The following is a 20141-nucleotide window of genomic DNA, read 5'->3' as shown; positions in this document are numbered from 1 at the left end:
CTCACTGCCTCCGTTCACTCAACTGAAAAAGAAAAATTTATAAATAAACAAGAAGGAATAAGAACCACCTTTTCGCCCCCCTCCTCCTTCTCTTTAACCCGCTCGGAGACGGAGGGCACCGCCACCGGCCACCGCCCGCACCGCCGTCTCTCCTCCTCCTCCTCCTCCTCCTCTTCTTCTGCAATGAGGTTACCGTCCTCTGCAATTCTCGTCTTCTTTCACCTTCTTCTCTGCTTCGATACTTTCCCCTCCATTTCCGTCTCCTTCTCAACCGTCGTCACTAAATCCGACTTTGTGCCCGGCGAGATCAATGCTACTGCCGACTCCAACTCCTCGAGATCCGCCAATGACGACCACAGTTTCGCTAACATCATCGATCGGGCTCTCGAGAGGGAATTTACTGAGAATGAGCAGAGTGATGAAGGTTTGTTTGTTGATCTGGCTTCCACTTCTCTCTTCTCTTTGCGGCGCCTCGGATTCTGGAATTCTTCAAATGCGGTTTTTGTTTTCTAATTCCGTTTCCGCCTCTCGATTCTTCGTTTGTTGAACATTTTGATGTCTGTTTTCCTTCTTTCTTTAATTCTGGTTAGTTCTTGTTCTTGCTTCTGTCGCGCACTTCTTTTCACGCTTTTCCACCTGTTTCAGTTACTCGTGATGTGTTTTTACCTCGAGAACTGTTTTACGTTAGTGATTTTCTCGGATGTTTGGAGTTTGATGGAACTCTTATTCTACGTGCTACTTGGATGTTTCCTTGGTCTCTGGAAATGTGGAAAGTAAGCTGGAATTGAACTGGACAGAGCTTTTCAAGCACTATGGTTTTGAAAAATTATTTTGTAATTTAATGAATCCCGTTACATCCCCGCATTCTTTTGGCCTGATAGACGTTCTTTAGAAGATAGCTATGGCATCATTAAAGCTCTTGAGAGTATCCATATTTTTCATTTTCCCTTGCAGTCGCGGATGCTGGCGGCTTCAACAACAGCGTTGCCGAGAAGCAGGTTAGGTTGACGTTTTTTCTGGTCACTGCCGGTCTTTTCTTTCTACTGACTTTTAATATAAGAAAATATAAATAATAAAATCCAGTGGGCAAACCAAGCTGCTCTTGCTGTTCACTATGTGACCTTGTAGCTAAATTTCCATTTGAACCGGATAAGATTTCAATAATACCCAGCCATCGGATTAAGTAATCTGTTGGGGTATCATCACCTCTTGCGTCTCTTATTTTAATCAATGATTAACATGAAGATTTTTAGGAATGGGTTATCATGCAGTTGGAATTATGAAGATGTTTGCTAATGTGTAATCCTAATGTTATCTTTAACTGGTATTTGCCCATGAACTAAAATGAGTGTTTCCATTTGTCAGGCAGTTTTGGAAACTGTTGCCAGAGTTAAGTCAAAGAAGAATGAAACAAAAGAGGAGAAGTATGTTCTTTCATCTCACGTATAAAAAACATAATTTTTATAATTTTGAATTAAACTGTTTATCAATTGAATGCCATACTCATTGTTAGAAGACGTGTTCCAATTTACAAAGTTGTTTTTGGACCTTAGATCATTTCAGTTCCATGATGTCTTCCATTTAGATAATGAGAATCGAGCAGAAGACATGCCCACATTAATTGATCGAAAGGTATGCCTAATGAATGCATGTATCATGTACTGGGTTACATTTACACTTCTCCTTTTAAGTTGAAAAATAAAGATTATTTTGAACATTTTAGCCAAAACGTTGATTCATTTTCCTTTCTGTTGATTGTTTAATCAGGACAATGTCTTTATTATATCCAATCCCAAGTCGAAGTATCCAGTGCTCCAATTGGATTTAAGGTTGTATTATATGCACAGTCAACTCCTTAGTCCTTGGGTCATGGCTTTATTCTTGACTCATCGTCATTTGGTATGCTCATCAATATATCAGGCTTTGAAATCCAATCTTATCAAATTGTTTTATTTGCAGATTGATTTCGGATCTAGTAGTTGTCATTGTATCTGCGACTTGTGGCGGCATTGCTTTTGCGTGTGCAGGACAACCGGTCTGATAATCATTCTTTTTCTTTACAAAAAACTATTATCATAATCAAGGACCATACCATTCTTATTGCCTATGGCATATCTAATGTACAAATGCTTCTTGGAGGAGCCCCTAGGATCAATGCCCAACGTAATATATAGCTTTGTTGAACAGGGGGACATGCTTTTTTGTTTGTTTGTTTATTTTTTATTTTTTTGGTTGAAGAGATGTATATTAAAAAAAACAAAGAAGCACAGCTTAGGGGCCAAGGGTAGAGAGAGGCACGTGCAATTAAAAAATACTTTATTTATCTCTTAGTCTTAGGCATATGTAGTATTTATTTTCCATCATGATTAACACCCCATGGAGGAGCGTTTATCCAAAGAAATGAATAGGCATTTTATAAGAGTTCTTGCGCCTATTTGGGTGTGTTTCAGAAGATTTTGAAAAGAATACTTTTAACATTATGTCCCATTGTTTTTATTTAATAAACTATTTGAAAAGATATTTTCTCTTGTTTTATAATCACGTTTTGATTCGGTTAAAAGATTAGAAATTTAAGTCATCACTATAGCCACACTTCTCTTCTAGCTAATTGGAAGTGTTTTATGTGATCCCTACGTAGGGCCTTATGTAATTTCATACATCAATGAAATAGTTTCTTATACAATTAAAAAAAAGAAAAGAAATTTAAGTCATCATTTTTTTCAAGACTAATTCCTTATTACTTTATTACTTTATTGCTAATTGTTATATATGGCCATCATTTTAGATAAAGGTTAAAACCAAACAGAAGGGCTGAATATTGCACAACCTCTTTTTTTTTTTTTTTTCCATCTTCCAAAACTAGTTTGAGAGATATTTGAGTTTGATCTTATTATATATAAAAAAGGTTCCAGTTTTCAAACTTCATTTCTAAAAGGTTGTTTCCTTTAAACATATGATTAGGTTCTACAAATTTTTGCCTTACCTTGAGGGTGAGCGTTGTGGCATAAGCCTCAAAATTCTTTTAAAACAATGCCTAAAAACCTTCTTCTTTGTAAATGGTGCAATGACATTCTGAATTCTGCAGGTCTTTACTGGATACCTGTTGGCTGGATCTCTCATTGGACCTGGAGGTTTAAGCTTCGTTAGTGAAATGGTGCAAGTATGTTTCATTTATGTCTATCTCATTCAATTAACAAATTTATTAATTTTGCTCCCTGATCCTTTTCTGTTACATTCTGTTTTGTGATAAAGCGTAGTCGTATTACTTGTCGGTTTTGGGTACTAGGTGATATTTTTAAAGGGATTATATATGCTTCATATGGTAGCCGTAAGAGTATACTTGCTTTTTGCGAATGTTTCAAATGATTATATAAGCTTGTGAAAGCAAAGTAACTTTTATTTTCTTCTGTGTGGTTTTTCGTGAGTTATGGAATAATGAATAATTGGTCATGAGTATTATTGTTGATCTTTCTGATACTATCAAGAATTGTGGCTTCTGGAATTCCCAAATTTTTACTTAATATATTCTATTGCTTCACAAGAATTTAATCTCTCTTTTACCTATTCATGCAGGTTGAGACAGTAGCTCAGTTTGGTGTTATCTTCCTTCTTTTTGCATTGGGCTTAGAGTTCTCCACTACAAAAGTCAGCAAGATTTTTCTTTCAGAATTATTTCAATAATGAGCTTGTCTACAAAATATTTAAACCATGTCAATAATCTCTCTATTTTTCTTTTTCCAATTCACTTAGCTTCGTGTTGTCCGAGCAGTGGCTGTTCTTGGAGGATTGCTCCAGATATTCCTTTTTATGTGCTTGTGTGGAATAACAGCTTCAGTATGTCTTACATTCTGTTGAGAATTTATTCCAGCGTTCTTTTTTTGTGTATTTCTCTGCTGTATGACCAATTTGTTCACGTTTTCAAGCCCAGAATTCTGATTATGACTCGCATTCAGTGCTTTCCACTTTCCAGAATAGGATAAACTTATCATGCTTTGTGGTTTCAAATTTTATTAATCATGCAAATTCATATTTCTTGGGTAAGTTTATTTTGTGGGTATTAGATATGTCTATTAGGTGTGTTTGGAAATTTCTTCTTTGAATATGGACAAGTATTTTGTCAAGGTTCGAAAGATCCAAAGCTTAAGAGTATTCATTGTATATTGCATACAAGTTTGTTATGTCCATTCTTATTCAAGCTTGTCCTCAAATATGATGAAGTGTTTAGTATAGTGCTGTTACATACTTGCTTTTCCCATCTGTGTTTCTCTCTCTCCCTCTCCCTCTCTAATCTTTTTAAATCCATTTCTCCTGCTATCTTACACCGTTACTTTTTAAATGGTTGCTCTTCAGATCTCTAATCATCATCATGCTTTTGCACAATCTTTTCATGGAAAGTACTTACGAAATTTCTTCCGTTGTACTTCCTGCCGAGTGAGTGATGGATTTTATTTCTAGGGCCCAAATTTAAATGGTTGATTTGTAGTAAAACCTTAAGTTGTGTTGGGTTGTTTCCTTGGCCTAATTTAAAAAAATATCTTTACAGTTTAGGTAAGCTCAGTTCTGTTATACTTGAGTCGTTCTGCTTTGTAATCTGGTCAATATACGCAAGGATATGGTTGAATTGCCTTTTTGTAGCCTTTCTGATGGTTTTTGGTTTAGCTTCCCAACTGTTTCTTTTAGTTGGCTCTACTGGAACTGTGGCAAATTATGTAGAAAGCTAGAGTTTATTGCTGTGCACAGAAGTTTGTTGGTTGATGTTGTCTCCAGGATATTGCTTGGTCTCCTCTTTCTTCTTACTACAGCCATACAAGTGCTGTTTCTTTTGTCACAGGTTTATTCTGATGAGAAATTGCTTGCTTTTGCAGCTATGTGGCGGTAAATCTTCAGAGGGGGTATTTGTCGGTGCATTCCTGTCTATGTCTTCAACTGCAGTGGTAATTCCTTGTGATTTATCAGTACATTTTTCGAATAGAATGAAATCATATTACTGTGGAGTGGCGAAAGGCACACTGGGACAGTTTTATTTTTTGAATATGCAGAAAATTAAAATAACATTGAGACAGTTATGAATTCCACACCCTTTTTTTTTCTTATGCCAATCTATAACTTGGTAAACGTTTTATTATTTATGTTATTATTTTTTTTAAATGTTCTCCCGCGATGGAATATGTTCATCAATTATCACACAACCGCACAATGACCTTCCTTTATATACTAACACTACTTTAGATAAAAAGATTATTTTTCGGGGGAACTGTATGGATATAAATATGAATGTAATGTTTCTCGACAGCACATACAAACTTTAAAAAGAGCTTGACGGATGAAGAGACATAATGGTTCTAGAGATTTTTTTTTGAAACATAGACAGCTTCAGAGTTATTTTGGCCTATTATTCTTCTTATTGAACTTGAGCTTTTGGTCTTGTTTTAATTAATTATTGTCAAGGAACATACTTGTGTTCCGTAAATATTTTTCTGGCTAGAAATAGAACTGATTGCATTCCTCAGCAGTAGTAAGCCCTTAATGGTGTATCTGTATTTATTGTGGGTACTTCAACAATATTCTCTGGTGTAGGTCTTGAAATTTTTAATGGAACGAAATAGCGTCAATGCCCTTCATGGTCAGGTGACCATTGGTACCCTTATTCTTCAGGTATATGCCAATTCCTCTTCCAACACTTTTTTAATTACTAATTAGTGATGACTTTGTAATGTGGTCTCCAAAATATTGGGCTATATTAGCAGTTTTAACCTAGTTGTTTCTTTTTATACTAATAGCTTACCACCAACATGTTAATGAGATTTTTTTGGTTCACCATGCACCACCAGGACTGTGCTGTAGGTTTGCTGTTTGCCCTGCTTCCGATTCTTGGTGGTACTTCTGGTGTTCTTCAAGGAGTTCTGTCCATGACTAAGTCGTAAGAATAGCTGCTGTCTTTATATAGCATGAGAATTTTATTTATGAGGGTTTTTGTAAAATAAATCAAGTATCCACGTCACTATAAATTTCTTTTCCAGCATTTTCGCCACTTACATCTAAAAACATAGAATAGCGTTGGTCTATGGAATGCTAATCCAGGCTACTCTTTTCATTCAATTTTCTAGTTATTCGGTTGGATAACTGGGAAAATTTGCCTTTTGAATTATCCAATTAAAACTAATACTTCCCAGATACTTTCTTTCTCTTCCAGGTTGGTGGTCTTGGTTGCGTTTTTGGTTGTTTTGACAGTTTTATCTCGCACATGTGTTCCGTGGTTCCTTAAGCTTATGATTAGCCTGTCATCTCAGGTAAAGGTAACATTTTCTTTGGCTACTAAAACTATTGCTTCTTTTTCTGATCAAAATCTTTTCCACGCAGACTAATGAACTTTATCAATTAGCAGCTGTTGCATTCTGTTTACTTGTAGCTTGGGTTAGTTCCTCTTCCTAATGCTTAATTCTAGAAACTGTACGTGTTCTGAGTTTCATTTGGTACACATTGATATGGTAAACAACTTCAGTTTCTAGTTGTGGATTTTTTCTCTCAGAATTACATATTCTGTTATGAAAAGTAGGATTTGGGAAATGGTTCTCATCTAGTTGCCTTATCTTTTTTGATTAAAGCCAACAAGATATTACAGTCAAGAATAAAGTCGTTAGGAATAATCTATCTATAACACCTAGCATCTAACAGTACTTTTTTGGTTGTATACAAGTACTGTACTGATTCATTTATATCACCACCTGTACAGTGCAGTGATAAACTTGGCTTAAGCCTCGAGTTGGGTTCCTTTGCTGCGGGTGTGATGATATCAACTACTGATCTTGCTCAGCACACACTTGAACAGGTAAACGTGTATCTTGGATGCACTCTGTTCAAAAGCCTGAATGTTGATCCCTATTATAGTTTCTAGCAAATACTTCAAAGGTTGTTTGTTCTGATTGCATGTTTCTAAACTCAAAGAACAGTCTTTTTCTTTCTTTCACTTCAATCATTAAAGAGGGTTAATGCCGGACAACAGTTGAAATTCTTTGAAGCATTTGAAAACTCAGCTTTCAGGTCTGAAGTCATGCTACAAAAAATGTTTGACATTGAAAGAAGGTCCAAAAATATGGTGGCTCGATGATTAACAATCTTACACAAGAGAATATCTAAGAATCTTACATTATAGTTATTATGGAGGAAGTGTTATTATTCCCCCTCTTTCGTGACAGAGGCCGTTTTCTTTGGCAAGCGTGCTTTCTGGCTTCTTTATGGGGTATCTGGCTGGAGAGGAACAATAAGATGTTTAGGAGTGTGGAGAAATCTGTGGATTATGTTTGGGACCTCATTAGGTTTAATATTTCTTTATGGGGTTCGGCCTCTAAGGCCTTTTGTAATTATCCGTTAGGTCTTATTCTTTTGGATTGGAGCCCGTTCTTATAAGAGTTCCCTTTGCCGGGTTGCTTCTTTGTATGCCCTTTTTGTGTATCTTCCTTTTTCATTTCTCTCAATGAAAGTGCAGTTTCTCATTAAAAAAAAACATAAGAGAATATCTAGGTACTCGATGATACCATAGGTTTCTATATAGTAAAACTTGTGACCTAGCTTGAAATATATATTTGTTTTCGGGGAGGGTATCTATGGTCAAGCTTATTGATAGATCTCGTGTTCCAGATGAAATGAAATCCTGCGACGGTAAAACTTATGCTCTTGACCATTTCCTGAGGAGCTACTAGTTCGTCCAATTTATTTGGAATTGGTTTTCGGAGGCTTTTGGGATTTCCTTGGCTTGTAATAGGGTTGGCTATTATATAGGAGGTGTCGTTGTTCCCCATCCTCAAGATAAAAGAAGTGTTTTGGTTAGTTTTTTTATTTTTTATTTATTTTGTGGGACATTTGGCTGGAAAGGAATAGTAGAATTTTTAGGGGTCGAGGGGTCTTGGGAGGAAGTTTGGGAGATGGTTAGATTTAATTCCTCTTTGTGGGCATCAGTCTCGAAGGCCTTTTGATTGAGGTCCCTCCTTATAGGTCGGTTCCATTTTCCCGGGCTTGTTTTTTGTATGCCTCTTGTATATTCTTTCATTTTATCTCGCTTGATTTCTTATATAAAAAAAATAAATAAATAAGAAACTTATGATCTAGATTGAAAGTATATTTTTTTGGGGGTTGCGCTTTACAAATCCTGCAACATAAAACTGATCTAGCTTGAAATATATATTTTGGAGGCTGAGAATTAAAGCTTATTGATAAATCTCACATTCCAGATGTAATGAAATCCTGAAACATAATTTTGAAAAGTAACAGTTTTTTGGTCACAGATAAGATATATAAGATTTTGACAATTAAATCTCATCAGCTTCAAATATTGCTAGATTCTATAGCAAGGACTGTCCTATTTATTTGACATTGTCATTTATTTTCCCTGAATCCGTTTTAGCTGGCATGGAAGTTGTTAATACCTTTTCTTGATTGGCTTCATTACTAGGTTGAGCCCATTCGCAACTTCTTTGCTGCTCTTTTTCTTGCCAGCATTGGGATGCTAATTCATGTTCATTTCCTATGGAACCACATTGATATTTTACTTGCGGCTGTAATTTTGGTCATCATTATAAAAACTGTAGTGGTTGCTACTGTTGTCAAGGGATTTGGATACAACAACAAGACCTCTCTTCTGGTAAGATGTGTTCTAAGCCATGCTTCTAATCTTCATCTTGTCGAAAGAGGCCTTAGATAATTCCATCTTATAGGTTGGAATGTCACTTGCACAAATTGGGGAATTTGCTTTTGTCCTTCTAAGCCGTGCTTCTAATCTTCACCTTGTCGAGGTAGGTGCTTAAATTGTAAGCTTGTTTCTAAAGAGGTTAATAATTTGTTGCTATTGATAAGAGCGGTCTCTAAACACAAAAATAGACTTTTCCACTTCATTTTCCAATGTGACACATTAACTTCTGTTTGACGTAGTATGCTTGCATTGAGAATTGCCATAGCTGCTAGTTTTCAAGTGTGGATTATTTTTCCATGTTTACATGTCCAAACAGCTAGACGTATGAAAACCTAGCTCCTTATGACAGATGAAACAAGTTGTTGCAGATGGTGTAAAGGGAGCTTTGCCTTAGGAGTAGTCTATTCTATTTTTAGCCGGGGGGAGGGGGAGCATAACTCAGTAACTCAGTGGTAAAGTGTCATGCCTTAACATGGTATTGGAGTTGGAATTCCCATATTCAATTTCCATTGGTGGGGGTGGGGGGGAGAGGGGGGTGGGTTCTCTAAGGGGAATATGCAGAGCATGCTTGAACAATCAAGTTCACAAGGAATATCTGTGTGAGATTGGTCTCAATGGAGTAGGAGCAAGCTTGGAGAGTGCGCTCACAATTTTTCTCTTGGGCGGTATGTAGGAATTGATTAAACTTTCTAGTTTCTTCTATCAACCACTAATTTTGAGAATATGGGTTCATTTATCTGGTGAAATGGAATATAAAGAATAAAATATTATTTTAACTTAAAAAACCACAGTAAGTTACAGAAGGGAAAGCTTTAAATAGGAAAACCAAAATTTTGAGAGTCATTGGTGTGTGAAGAAGGAAACTTACTGGTTATAACTAATAGTAAACACATCGACCAGTTAAATGAGTTAGTAAAAACTAAAAGCTAGAGGTAAATACATCACTTAACTATTCCCTCCAATCTTGGACAACAGGATAGAACTAAACATATTGAAGTCAGATTTCATTTGTTGAGAGGAGTAGAGAAAGGTGAGATCAGACTGACTCATTGACAGTTCAAAATTACAACTTGTTGAAATTCTCACAAAAGCTTTGCTATAGAGACTTTGCAAGTTGGATGTCACAAAAGAAAACTATCTTAGTATTGGGATTTGTGAGTTCTTTCTTTAATCAAGGTTGATGTGTTTCTTAATTGTTTTCCATACGGGGTTCCACCTTTATATTCTCCATTATAACCGAACTACTGAAGTTTTAATTTAAAACCTTCCAACTTTGGTACGTCTACAAAATTAAGTTATTTTACAGTTTTTTTAGTTTTAAATGATGGAGTAGAGCTGTTGACTTCATTGTTGTCCTTTATACAAGTGTGAGATTGAATGTGGGTTCTTTATTGAAAAGACGCAAGGAGTTGTATTTGTCGGGAATTCGTTCAATCTTTCCTATTATCACTTTTTTTACTCTCTGTTCATAAGTTCTCACATTGTTTGCACATATATATATATTTTATCACTTTTTCCTCTTACATTTATAAAAATGTTTCAGGGGAAATTGTATATACTGCTGCTTGGGACTACTGCACTTAGTCTGGTAAGTGGATTATTGCATGTCTGTAAATTTCTTTGTTCTTTTCTTATTTGTCGTCATTATTGTTGTTATGAGCTGTCATCAAAATAAATTAACACAGCACCTCGGGGACAGCAAGTCTTGCTGGATTTTTTTTCTTTTTTCTCTTCCTTGAAGTCCCCAAACTTCTAATTTCGGATGTGTATCCTGCAATATGATTGAACCTTCCCTATTCTTCTCTCTCTAAGAAGCCATTGTGGAACTCTTTCCCAACTGATAACCTGCTGTTTGAGACTAAATAATTTATTGAAGTTTCAAAATACCTGCTATGATGTGAATAAAATGAAAAGCGTTATTAATGTGTTGGTCTGAAAGTTGTTTTTAGACGATTTAATTTTATTGGACTTGAGGGTGTGCTTATAAAACTAAGTGTGTAGGTGACTACCCCATTGCTTTTCAAGCTTATTCCTGCTGTGGTACGTATTGGAGTGTTGTTGCGGTGGTTTCCTCCTGATGGTTTAAGTGAGGTAATCGTTAATCTTCAGCCTCTAATATTCACCCCTCTCACTTCTTGTTGGATAATGTAGTTGAGATAACGTGTATGATTTCTTCTACCAGATTGGATTCAAAGGAGATGGCTTCCGAACAGATGGTGCCAAGCGCATTGCTTTGGTGGTTCAAAACTCTCATGTTTCATAATATTATGCATACCATGGAAGCAAACGATAGAGATAGCCACATTTTGACCGAAGAGTTTAGAGAACATCACAGTTTTTTACTATCCTAGACCCGGAGATGCCAATTTTCCATGTGAAATTCTGACCAGGCAAAATCATATCAAAATAGTTCCATTGGGATGGAGAACCAGAGTAGTGTGAATACGATTCTCAGAATCCCATTTACAAAATTCCAATTTTTGATCCAGGCCGTTATGTTATTATAGGTCGCCTATTCATTGTAAAATAATTTCCATTTGTTAACGCCATTCATTTCATTATATATATCTTCTTTTTACAAGTTGAGTTACACGGTTGTTCCCCCTCAACTTTTACCAACGCGAAATTTAATGTAGTTCAAAATTTTTAGTGTATATGTATCCAGGCTATTTTCAGTCCACAGAGGCCCAGGTGACATGCGGATTTGACTTGTTTTTCGAGATTCAAGCTCTATAATTTTCCTTCATACCAACGACTGGAGGAGCCAGGAGCTGCCTTCTCGGTGACTTGGAAGGTAATACTTATGCTCCCAATCGTTGAAGCTTACGTCATTGAAATTCATAGTCAACCATTCTTTGAGTGACAATGATGCTGCTCCCTCTTGAATTAAGCTGTTTCCAAAAGAAACGTACCCAAAAGCTGTTTACAAAATCATTATTCATACGCATAATCAATCATAGATGGTTCTTGTCTTTACATAAATATCTCTTCTCTCTCCTCGTTCTCTTTTGTACAACCATAACTATTTCCCCCTATCAGCTCCTCGCTCGCTTTGGAGAGAGAGATTTCACCTTTGGGGTGTGGATCTTTTTCAGGGAGGTAACAGTAAAAGATGAAGGAAGATGTTTGGTAAGTTTAGTAAAAGCTCTTCCAGAGTTATTAGTTGAAATTTGAAATCTGAATGTTATCACTCTTCATTTTTTAAATATATTTTGGTCGAAACATGTACTAGATTGGAGTCACCTTTTGCAGCAAACATTATGTTCTTTTTGAGGTAGAGAGAGATGAGAAAAAATGTTGCTATAGTGAGATCATAATAATGAAATCACTATTGTTGTGCAGATAAGTAGGCCATGTACAATGCATCTTAAAAAAGCAGTTGCTTTTAATGCCAGAAATACCAAATGTGATGAATAAGGCTACACGTCCCTTCTTTTCATTGAAAGATCAACATCAATCAAAAGTGAATGATGTTTACCAGACATTTGAGGTCCACTGGTCCCTCCTCCCCCAGTTTCCAGTGCCACAAAAAAATGCATTATTTCTAATGCTAATTCTCTGCAGAATGTTGCCCTTTTTTATGGAAGATAATATTGTTTATCTTTCTCAGTCTTCTCTTTATCCTTTTCTTTTGAGATTAACGGGCTGATTTATATTCACATTCCCCGCATTTTCATCTCAACATTCATGGTTTCCTTTACAAAAGCATCCCAATCTCTTTAATTTCTTTCTTTAGAATAGATTCCAGCTTGTGAGGATTAAGTTATGTACTGATAGATCATAATAGAACATGTCAGTCGGGAATAGAAATGAAAACTATATTTGAAAAATAGAGTTTCTACAAGGTTCTGATGGCGATTTGGACGACAATGATAGCTATTGTATAATTCAAAACAAGGGAAAGAAGATAAAACCATGCCTGTCTGCTCTCTGCTTACCTCAGATAAAACCATAGGCTTTATCCTCCACACAAAGTTTATGTGATCTGTGTTTGTAACTTATTTGCTTGCTGGTTGTCCCAATACTATCCAAACAATAATTTTGACAACTCAGTGATGGCAACTGCAGGTAGTAAAGAGGACACCTTTGGTAGGTTGAAAAGTCTCTATACTCTAAAAGTGATTATAAATGTTGCAGAAATCTTTTGTATTTTCTGCTTGCACAAGACCTGTACCTGGATCCCAGTAAGTTCTGAAAAATCCAAAATACTTGAGAATCCCTATGATTTCTTGTGTTTCTTTCAGCATAATAAACGAGGGTTATTGACTAACTAAAGTTAAGTGTAACAATACATGATTAGGTTTTTTGAACAGTAAATGAAACCTTTTCATTGTTAGAATTCAATGACATGAACTGGTTTCTTGACCCTATTCTCTGTCCGATTAACTTGTGTCTTGAAATACTGGTACATGGTAATTCCGAGTACTGTATAGAAGGAATATGACATTTTCTAGGAATAGTTCATATTAAAAACTGTGGTAGGAAATGAAACTATTCAAATAGGCATTAGAGTAAGTACTTTCGAGTTTTGAGAACCGTATCTGGATCAGTGTCACTGAAAATTTGCAGCCAAGGTTCAGTATTTGCTTGGATAGCAAACCTTATCTTCATTGATTCCCATTCATTGGCTTTGAATGTAATTTCACAGCTTTGTTATCCTATTCTCTTCCTTCAGCTTTCTTTTACATTCATTCATGTTTTATATGCAAATGGGATGGAATGGCCTAAAAGAGGTCATTTTCCCCCTTTTTCCTCACTTAAGCCTGTTTCTATGGAGATCCCAGTTGCTGCATAGTTGTTCTCTACAAATTTATTGTGTACTGCCAAATATTGGAAGATATTGATATTACATTTATTTCTATCATGGCTTGAAATTTTTTTCTCTCTTTACCTTATTGCTTAGAAAAAAGGACAGTGAGAATGCTGGGAGATGTGTCAGCTTTTCATTCACTCAATTCACTCATCCTTAGATTCCTCTAAAAAACTTTCCACATGTTGAGTTTTGCCTGCCAAAAAGAAATCCAATAAATGTATCTTTTTCCAAGATTTTATTTTGTCCCACTTGGAAATAAAAACAAAACCCCCATTGGAATACATATATTGTCTCCATCTCCCCTTCATTCCCATCATGGGTTTTCAATCTGCAAATTATATCCATCATTCAATCTTATAAACTAAAGGGATAAGATTATATGATCTCTCAAAATCTTCACAAATTTTAAATCTCTATTTCTCTTCTCTCTACTTCTTCCATATGTCAGTCCCATGAGTTCTTCTAGTACCCGTTTGTTAATATTTTTAGAGACTAAGTATTTGATAATTGTTCCGTTTTTCTTTTTTTGTATTTTTAAAAAAATGTTTTCAAAATTGTGTGAAAATTTTAGAAACTTATTGTTTTTTAGTTTTTTCTAAAACGTTAATAAGTATTATCTTAACAATCTTGACTTATAAAATACACAATAAATATAGGATAATTTTCTTTTAATATTTAATTTAAAAAATTAATTTTCGTATCTAAAATGTACCTTTTTTTAATCGGAGAGAATTAGATATGAAACAAGAGATGAAAAAGTTAAACGGGTGGCTAATTTAATCCACTTTTGCCTCATATTTTCTCTCCTCGTCTCGTCAATTTTTTTCATTCAACTCAAAAAGTCAAGCCTTTTTCTTTTATTTCTTTTTGTTATTTTTAATTTTCTTCAACTCAGAAGCATCCTAGAAAGTTATTTATCCAAAATATATATCATTGGACTTCTTAGGTTAGGTCTTGCCCTGGACAGACTTGAATTATAATTAATTTTTTTCTGTAACCGACCAACCCCTTCTTCGTTTCTTCTTCTTCGTCTTTGCTGTTGGAGAAAATACTGTAAACTGGTAATAATTATGGGGCACATCTGCAAAATAGAAATTAGTTAGGGTGGAGTTCGAAAATTAATTGTGGGCCAAAGTCATTGTACATTTTTTCTTTTTCGGAATACCAACCCCTTCAGATGTTTGTTTAAAAAAGGGTTTATATCAAGTGATCAAATTTAATTACTTTAGACCAATAATTTTAACTTCGTGGGTTTCAACGAGATCTTGAATTTAAATTCATGTAACGGCATTGAAAGATGAAAAAAAAAAATTAGACATTTTCTAGGATTTTAGTACAGCTTCTGTGATCTGGGTAAAGTTGCAGAAATTAGTACTTATGTTAAATCAAATCAAATCATTTCAATTCAGTGCCCCTTTTTCTTTATCATGAAATCAAATCAGAAGGATTAGAAAAGTTAATGCAAATATTAAAAAGAAGAGAGACACTTCAATTAATTTAAACTAATTATATGATAATAATATTACTCTCACTAACTAAATCTCATATTCTTCATTCTATCTCCCTTCTTATATAAATATATATTTTTTAAAAATCAAAATAAAAATCAGAATCATTATTCAAAAATTTATGTTTTTATACCAAAAGTAGAGGAGAGAGGCCTCTTAAGAAACTTTATTCTGAGGCAGTAGGGTTCTTTTCCACAGTTGTTATTGTCGCCATTAGCATCAGCAGCTGGCAATTATATACAAGAGTAGAGCAGCAGCAGTACCATTGAAATGACTAAAATGACTTTTAATTTTATACTCCTCTAACTTACGTGAGTGAATTCCTATAATCGAAACTTATTGTCTGGCGGAGTAAAACAGTGACCAGTACAGAACTCGAACACGAAACCTCGCATGATAGGTGGTACCAGAACACTCCTTGTTTTAGTAAATTACTTAATAAATTAACCAAAAGCTTCAATTTTTTAATTTTTAATTAAAAAAAAAAAGAGTCTGTAAAAAGAGAGGGCTGGCTAGGGCAACGAGTAAAGTTGAGAGTTTCCTTAGGGTGAGGAAGATGCCAAAAATCTTCTGTGTCCAAAAGAAAAAAAGAAGAAAAAAAATCCCTCACTTGTAAATAATAATCTAATCTAATCTGCTCAAATCAAATCAACACTCTAGTTTTGTAAAATATCAACTCAACATAAACAAACAAAAACACCCCATGATTTTGAATGCTTTAATTTTGTGTGACAAATCTTTGTTTACAAACATTATGATTAATTAATATACCACAACAAGCAATAATTATTAAACTCCATATGTAGGAAACCCATATCCACTTCTTTAAGATAATATAATTAATATCTCAATGTGTGTTTGAAACACATTAATTTATAAAGAGATATATAATCACACACAACCCTCCAAGTGAAGTGGTTAACAATTGATTAAGATTGTTTAAGATATTACAATTGATTAAGATATTAAAAAGAAATTAGAACGAAAAGACAACATCTATAACTTTCTATTAGCAGTAGTGAGCCATCCATTATTCATTTGTATACTTGGTAATTAATATCAGTAATGAAACTGTTAACAATAAACAACAAATTAGAGAAACAACTGTAACCGACGATCAAATATATGTCTGTTTTTTATTTCTTTCAAGGGAAAAAGGGGGAGGAATATTGAATAGTTTTGTGATTGATGATGATGATGATATGATTTTGGGGTTTTGTTGATAAAATTAATAATAATTAGGTAACACTAATTGGGCCAACAAGGAGGGAACCTGGGGGTGCCTTTTTGCTATTTTGTTCCAAATTAGAAGCCATTGAAGGAGCTGCCAAAGTGAGCTCAAGATCTGGCCCAGCTGCTGCAGAAGAATTAGTTGAAGAAGAACAATAAGAATTTGGTTTTTTTGGAGAAGAAGAACATTTCAGCTGTGAATCATCAATCAATCCATAAATCCAAACTCCAGAAGAAGAAGAAGCAGCAGCAGCAGCATCTGCCATTAATTGATCATCTAACTTCTTGTTAATCACTTCCATATAATTATAAGCACTTCCAAAACTAGTGGTTCTATCCAAAAGAGGCAAAGTCAGCTGACGATCATCCTTATTCTTCGACAATTCTTGTGAGTTCGAAGATAGCTTCAGACATTGAGAGAAATTAGCTGTTGTTGTTGAGGCTGTGGTCGTTGTTTTATCACATGCTTTGGTCCTTCCCACCTGTCTTGTCCAAACACAAAACAAATCAAAATTGGACTTTTTGGGTTCACCGATGATTTAACATGTTTAGGACGGCTACGGAGCCAGAAATTTTCAAGGAAAGGGTAAATTAGAAGAAAAACTTTAATAAAATTCGTTCGGCGCGTCCCAAATCGGGACAAAAATCGACCCGCAATCTTGTTATTCTTAGCTCAAATTAAGAAACTAGAGAGAAGAGAAGTAGAGTATACCATGTCAAAGAGGCTTGAACGCCTATTCTTTTTGTTGATTGTGGATTGCCTAAGGAAATATTTCTGAGCATGGCTTGCAACTTGAGTTGGAGTTCTAGTGGTGACATAATTTCTAGAGATGCCTCTCCAATCTCCTCTCCCAAGCTTTTCAAGCCCAATTAGAAATATTCTATGCTCCTCTTCAGTCCATGGAACCCCTAAAACATCATAACAATTCATCTCAAAAACAAGAATTCTTATAATCAGCCAATTTAACAACCAAAAAAAAGTAATGGGTTTTGTTTAGAAGTCATGAAACCCTCAAAAAAATTGCAAACCCACAAAAGGGTAGGGGTAAAAATCAAAACTTGAAGGAAAAAAACTCACCTTTCTTCCTGTCCTGCTCTCTAGTGAGGAGGCCATCAGAGAGATAGCCATTGATGGGGGGTTTCGTATCGTCGGCGTCGACGTGAATTCGAGACGACGAGAAAGAGGAGGAAGAAGAAGGAGGAGAAGAAGAAGGCAAAGACAAGCAATCAGTGCTGAAGCTCTTTTTAATGGCGAAATTATGATTGGGAGAAGAAGAATAATTAGAAGAAGAAGAAGAAGAAGGATCAAGATGAACTCCAAATAGCCTGATGGGAGGGCCAGAAGTAGCAGTAGCAGCAACAAAATTGTTGTTTGAGGGTCTGAAATTTGAGCAAGTTCTTGAATTGTGGCCTATGTTGCCACAATGTGAACACTTTCTGCCCATTTTTCACCCAAGAAATTAAAACCCCTCTAGAATTAAAGTAAAATCTCTCTGATATTCTTATGCTTCTTCTCACAATAATGATGATGAAACCCCAAAAAACATAAAAAAAAAGTTTTGAGAGAGAGAGAGAGAGAGCACAAAAAGAAGTGATATAATGGTGTGGTTTATATGAATTTGATGAATGGGGCCAATGCCTTAAAAAACAAAATGGACGCATAAGAGAACAATCTGATTGGATGGCCTTATATACAACTTTTTTTCCCTTTTTTGTTTTTGGGTTTTTGTTTTCTTTTTCCAACTTGGGTCTCTCTATTTCTCTCTCTCCATGCATCAGCTATTAGTATTTTGTATGTGTATAAGAAAAAGATTATGCGACAAAGAGAGATCTTCGGGATGACACAGTGGGAAAGGTCTTTGGGCCTTGTGGGATCTCGGTTTCAAGTTTTGTATTGATCACTGCGTTACTCGCCCTAATTACAGGGATCCACACGACATCGATTTTGAAAAATTAAAAAACAAAAAAAGAAGGAAAGACGAGAGAAGGGTGAAAAGGGAGGTTGATGATAAGTGAAGAAAGATCATGGAAATGGGAAAAGTTTGAAAGCTAAAGTTGATTAGAGAATGAGCAGTTTCATAGGAAATTTAGTGGAAAATTGTTTCATATAATTTGCTCATTTGGGTATTTTTATTTTTGTTATTATTATTATTATTTTTATTTTGTGTCTCTCTCTTTGGATTCTTATAGTTTTTTCCTTTGACTGGAACGTACAACTCCCAAAAGACAACATGATTAGTTTTCCATATATTTCTTCTCTCTTTTGTTTCTTGCTTTTTCCTCATTGAGCAAATAACCCTTTCTTTTTTTGGGATGATTGTATGGAAGAGAAAAAAAGAACCCCTTTCTTCTGTTTTAGGTTAAAATTATGACTTTGTTTGGGGATTCAACGCAAAGATAAATATGGTAAAATATATTTTTATCATTGAGTTTCAAAAAATGACAGTTTAGTCGATAGTCTTTGAAAAATAGTTCTAAAAAGTTGTTTGACATCCGTGAATTGTATATTTATTATTTTAAAATTTATATGACTTTTTTCATTTTCTCTCATCCTTTATCTTTAACTTCGTTGGGGAATTCTGTGAAGAAGAAGGATCAAGATGAACTCCAAACCAGTTGATTTATGTTTAATAGACCTTTTTTTTTCTAACTAAACGGTAGAGTTACACTCTTTAAACCCCCTAAAAAATACACGTAAGTCATCGGTTCTAATCCAATAAGGTGCGCTATTTTTCACTAAACTTCTATTTTAGTCTTAAAAAAACGATGATGTGTATTTTACAAGGTTTAATGTAATAGAATTTGATTTATTTACTATTTAAATCAATAGTAATCTATAAATAAGTCAATTAAGCCAAACCGAGCATAGGTCAAGTGGTTAAGACACCTATTTCTAACTAAAAGGTCATGAATTCGAACCCGCACCCCCACATGTTGTATTAAAAAAAATAAGCCAATTAAAACTATAGATGAGTAGATAAGCTACCAATTATATTTTCTATGGTCCAACAAATTCTCTGCCCTAAAATCTTTGAACTAAAGAAAAAAAGACCTGTTTATATATATAAATCAACCAATTTTATTTTTCTCAAAAGAGAGAAAAACAAAAGATGGGTAGATTTTTATGGTTTCTTCCCCATAATATTTGTGTTAAAGGTGATGCTCAAATGGATAGTTTGGTCATTTTGGTTCTTACCAATTTATGGAAAGTAGGCCATTGAATTAACTTTAAATGGCTTTTAATGGTTTGATTTGATTTCTAATTTTTAATTAAAAGTTTTTTTTAGTTCAAATTTCGTGCAGTTGAAGATTCGAACTTCTAACATTTTGGTCTATGATATATATGTCTAAGTTATGTTCAGATTGGTAATTTGATTTTTAATTCAAGTAATGAGGTATTGATTTGTTTTTCTCTTTTATTTTTAATTTATCTTTGATGATTTGTTTAAAAAAAACTACACGTTTTTTTTTAATTTTTTCCTCTCTATTCTTCCTTTGTTTTTAATTTTTTTAATATAAAGGCATACAGTAACGAAGATTTGAACTCACGACTTTTTTATTAAAAATGAGTAATAATACTCATGTTAACTATTTTTTCCTTTTATCTTTATTATTCAGATCTGATAGTGATGATTTCATTTTCAATTTTATAGTCACCTAAATAATCATTACTACACAAGTGGGCGAATAAAAAAAATGAGATAGAAAAATAAATAAATAAATGTTATTTTTATTTATGAGTTTTTTTTTAAATGGAAAAGTTTCTTAAAAACTATTCTTTGTAACTAAAAAGAAATTTCTACATTTGTTTTTGAGTAATTTTGTCTTCCCCTTAGGTCAGACAAATACTATTTTAATTTAAAATTATCATTAACTGGCAACCATTTGAAGAAAAACAAATTAT

The 20141-nt window shown here is 34.4% G+C and overlaps 2 protein-coding genes across 2 annotated transcripts; one reads left to right on the top strand and one right to left on the bottom strand.

The window, feature by feature from the left end:
- The first annotated feature begins 17 nt into the window (after positions 1-17).
- Positions 18-11276, top strand: KEA4 (K+ efflux antiporter 4). Its single transcript, XM_022291964.2, has 20 exons — positions 18-424; positions 955-998; positions 1366-1424; positions 1554-1632; positions 1768-1829; positions 1960-2035; positions 3086-3160; positions 3574-3645; positions 3751-3834; positions 4866-4934; positions 5578-5655; positions 5832-5920; positions 6194-6290; positions 6361-6414; positions 6734-6829; positions 8450-8638; positions 8712-8789; positions 10230-10274; positions 10688-10777; positions 10869-11276. The coding sequence occupies exons 1-20, from the start codon at positions 184-186 to the stop codon at positions 10947-10949; spliced, it is 1758 nt and encodes a 585-aa protein (XP_022147656.1). The 5' UTR covers positions 18-183; the 3' UTR covers positions 10950-11276.
- Positions 11277-16119: 4843 nt separating this feature from the next.
- LOC111016474 (uncharacterized) lies at positions 16120-17896 on the bottom strand. The gene is made up of 3 exons (XM_022291889.2): positions 17316-17896; positions 16950-17146; positions 16120-16719 (listed from the first exon to the last, which is right to left on the bottom strand). The coding sequence occupies exons 1-3, from the start codon at positions 17680-17682 to the stop codon at positions 16246-16248; spliced, it is 1038 nt and encodes a 345-aa protein (XP_022147581.1). The 5' UTR covers positions 17683-17896; the 3' UTR covers positions 16120-16245.
- Between the last annotated feature and the right edge of the window lie 2245 nt (positions 17897-20141).

The sequence above is a fragment of the Momordica charantia genome (assembly GCF_013281855.1).
Source record: "Momordica charantia cultivar OHB3-1 chromosome 6 unlocalized genomic scaffold, Mcharantia_2.0 BLBB01000006.1, whole genome shotgun sequence".
NCBI lineage: Eukaryota > Viridiplantae > Streptophyta > Magnoliopsida > Cucurbitales > Cucurbitaceae > Momordica > Momordica charantia.
This window is presented reverse-complemented; position numbering and strand designations above follow the sequence as displayed.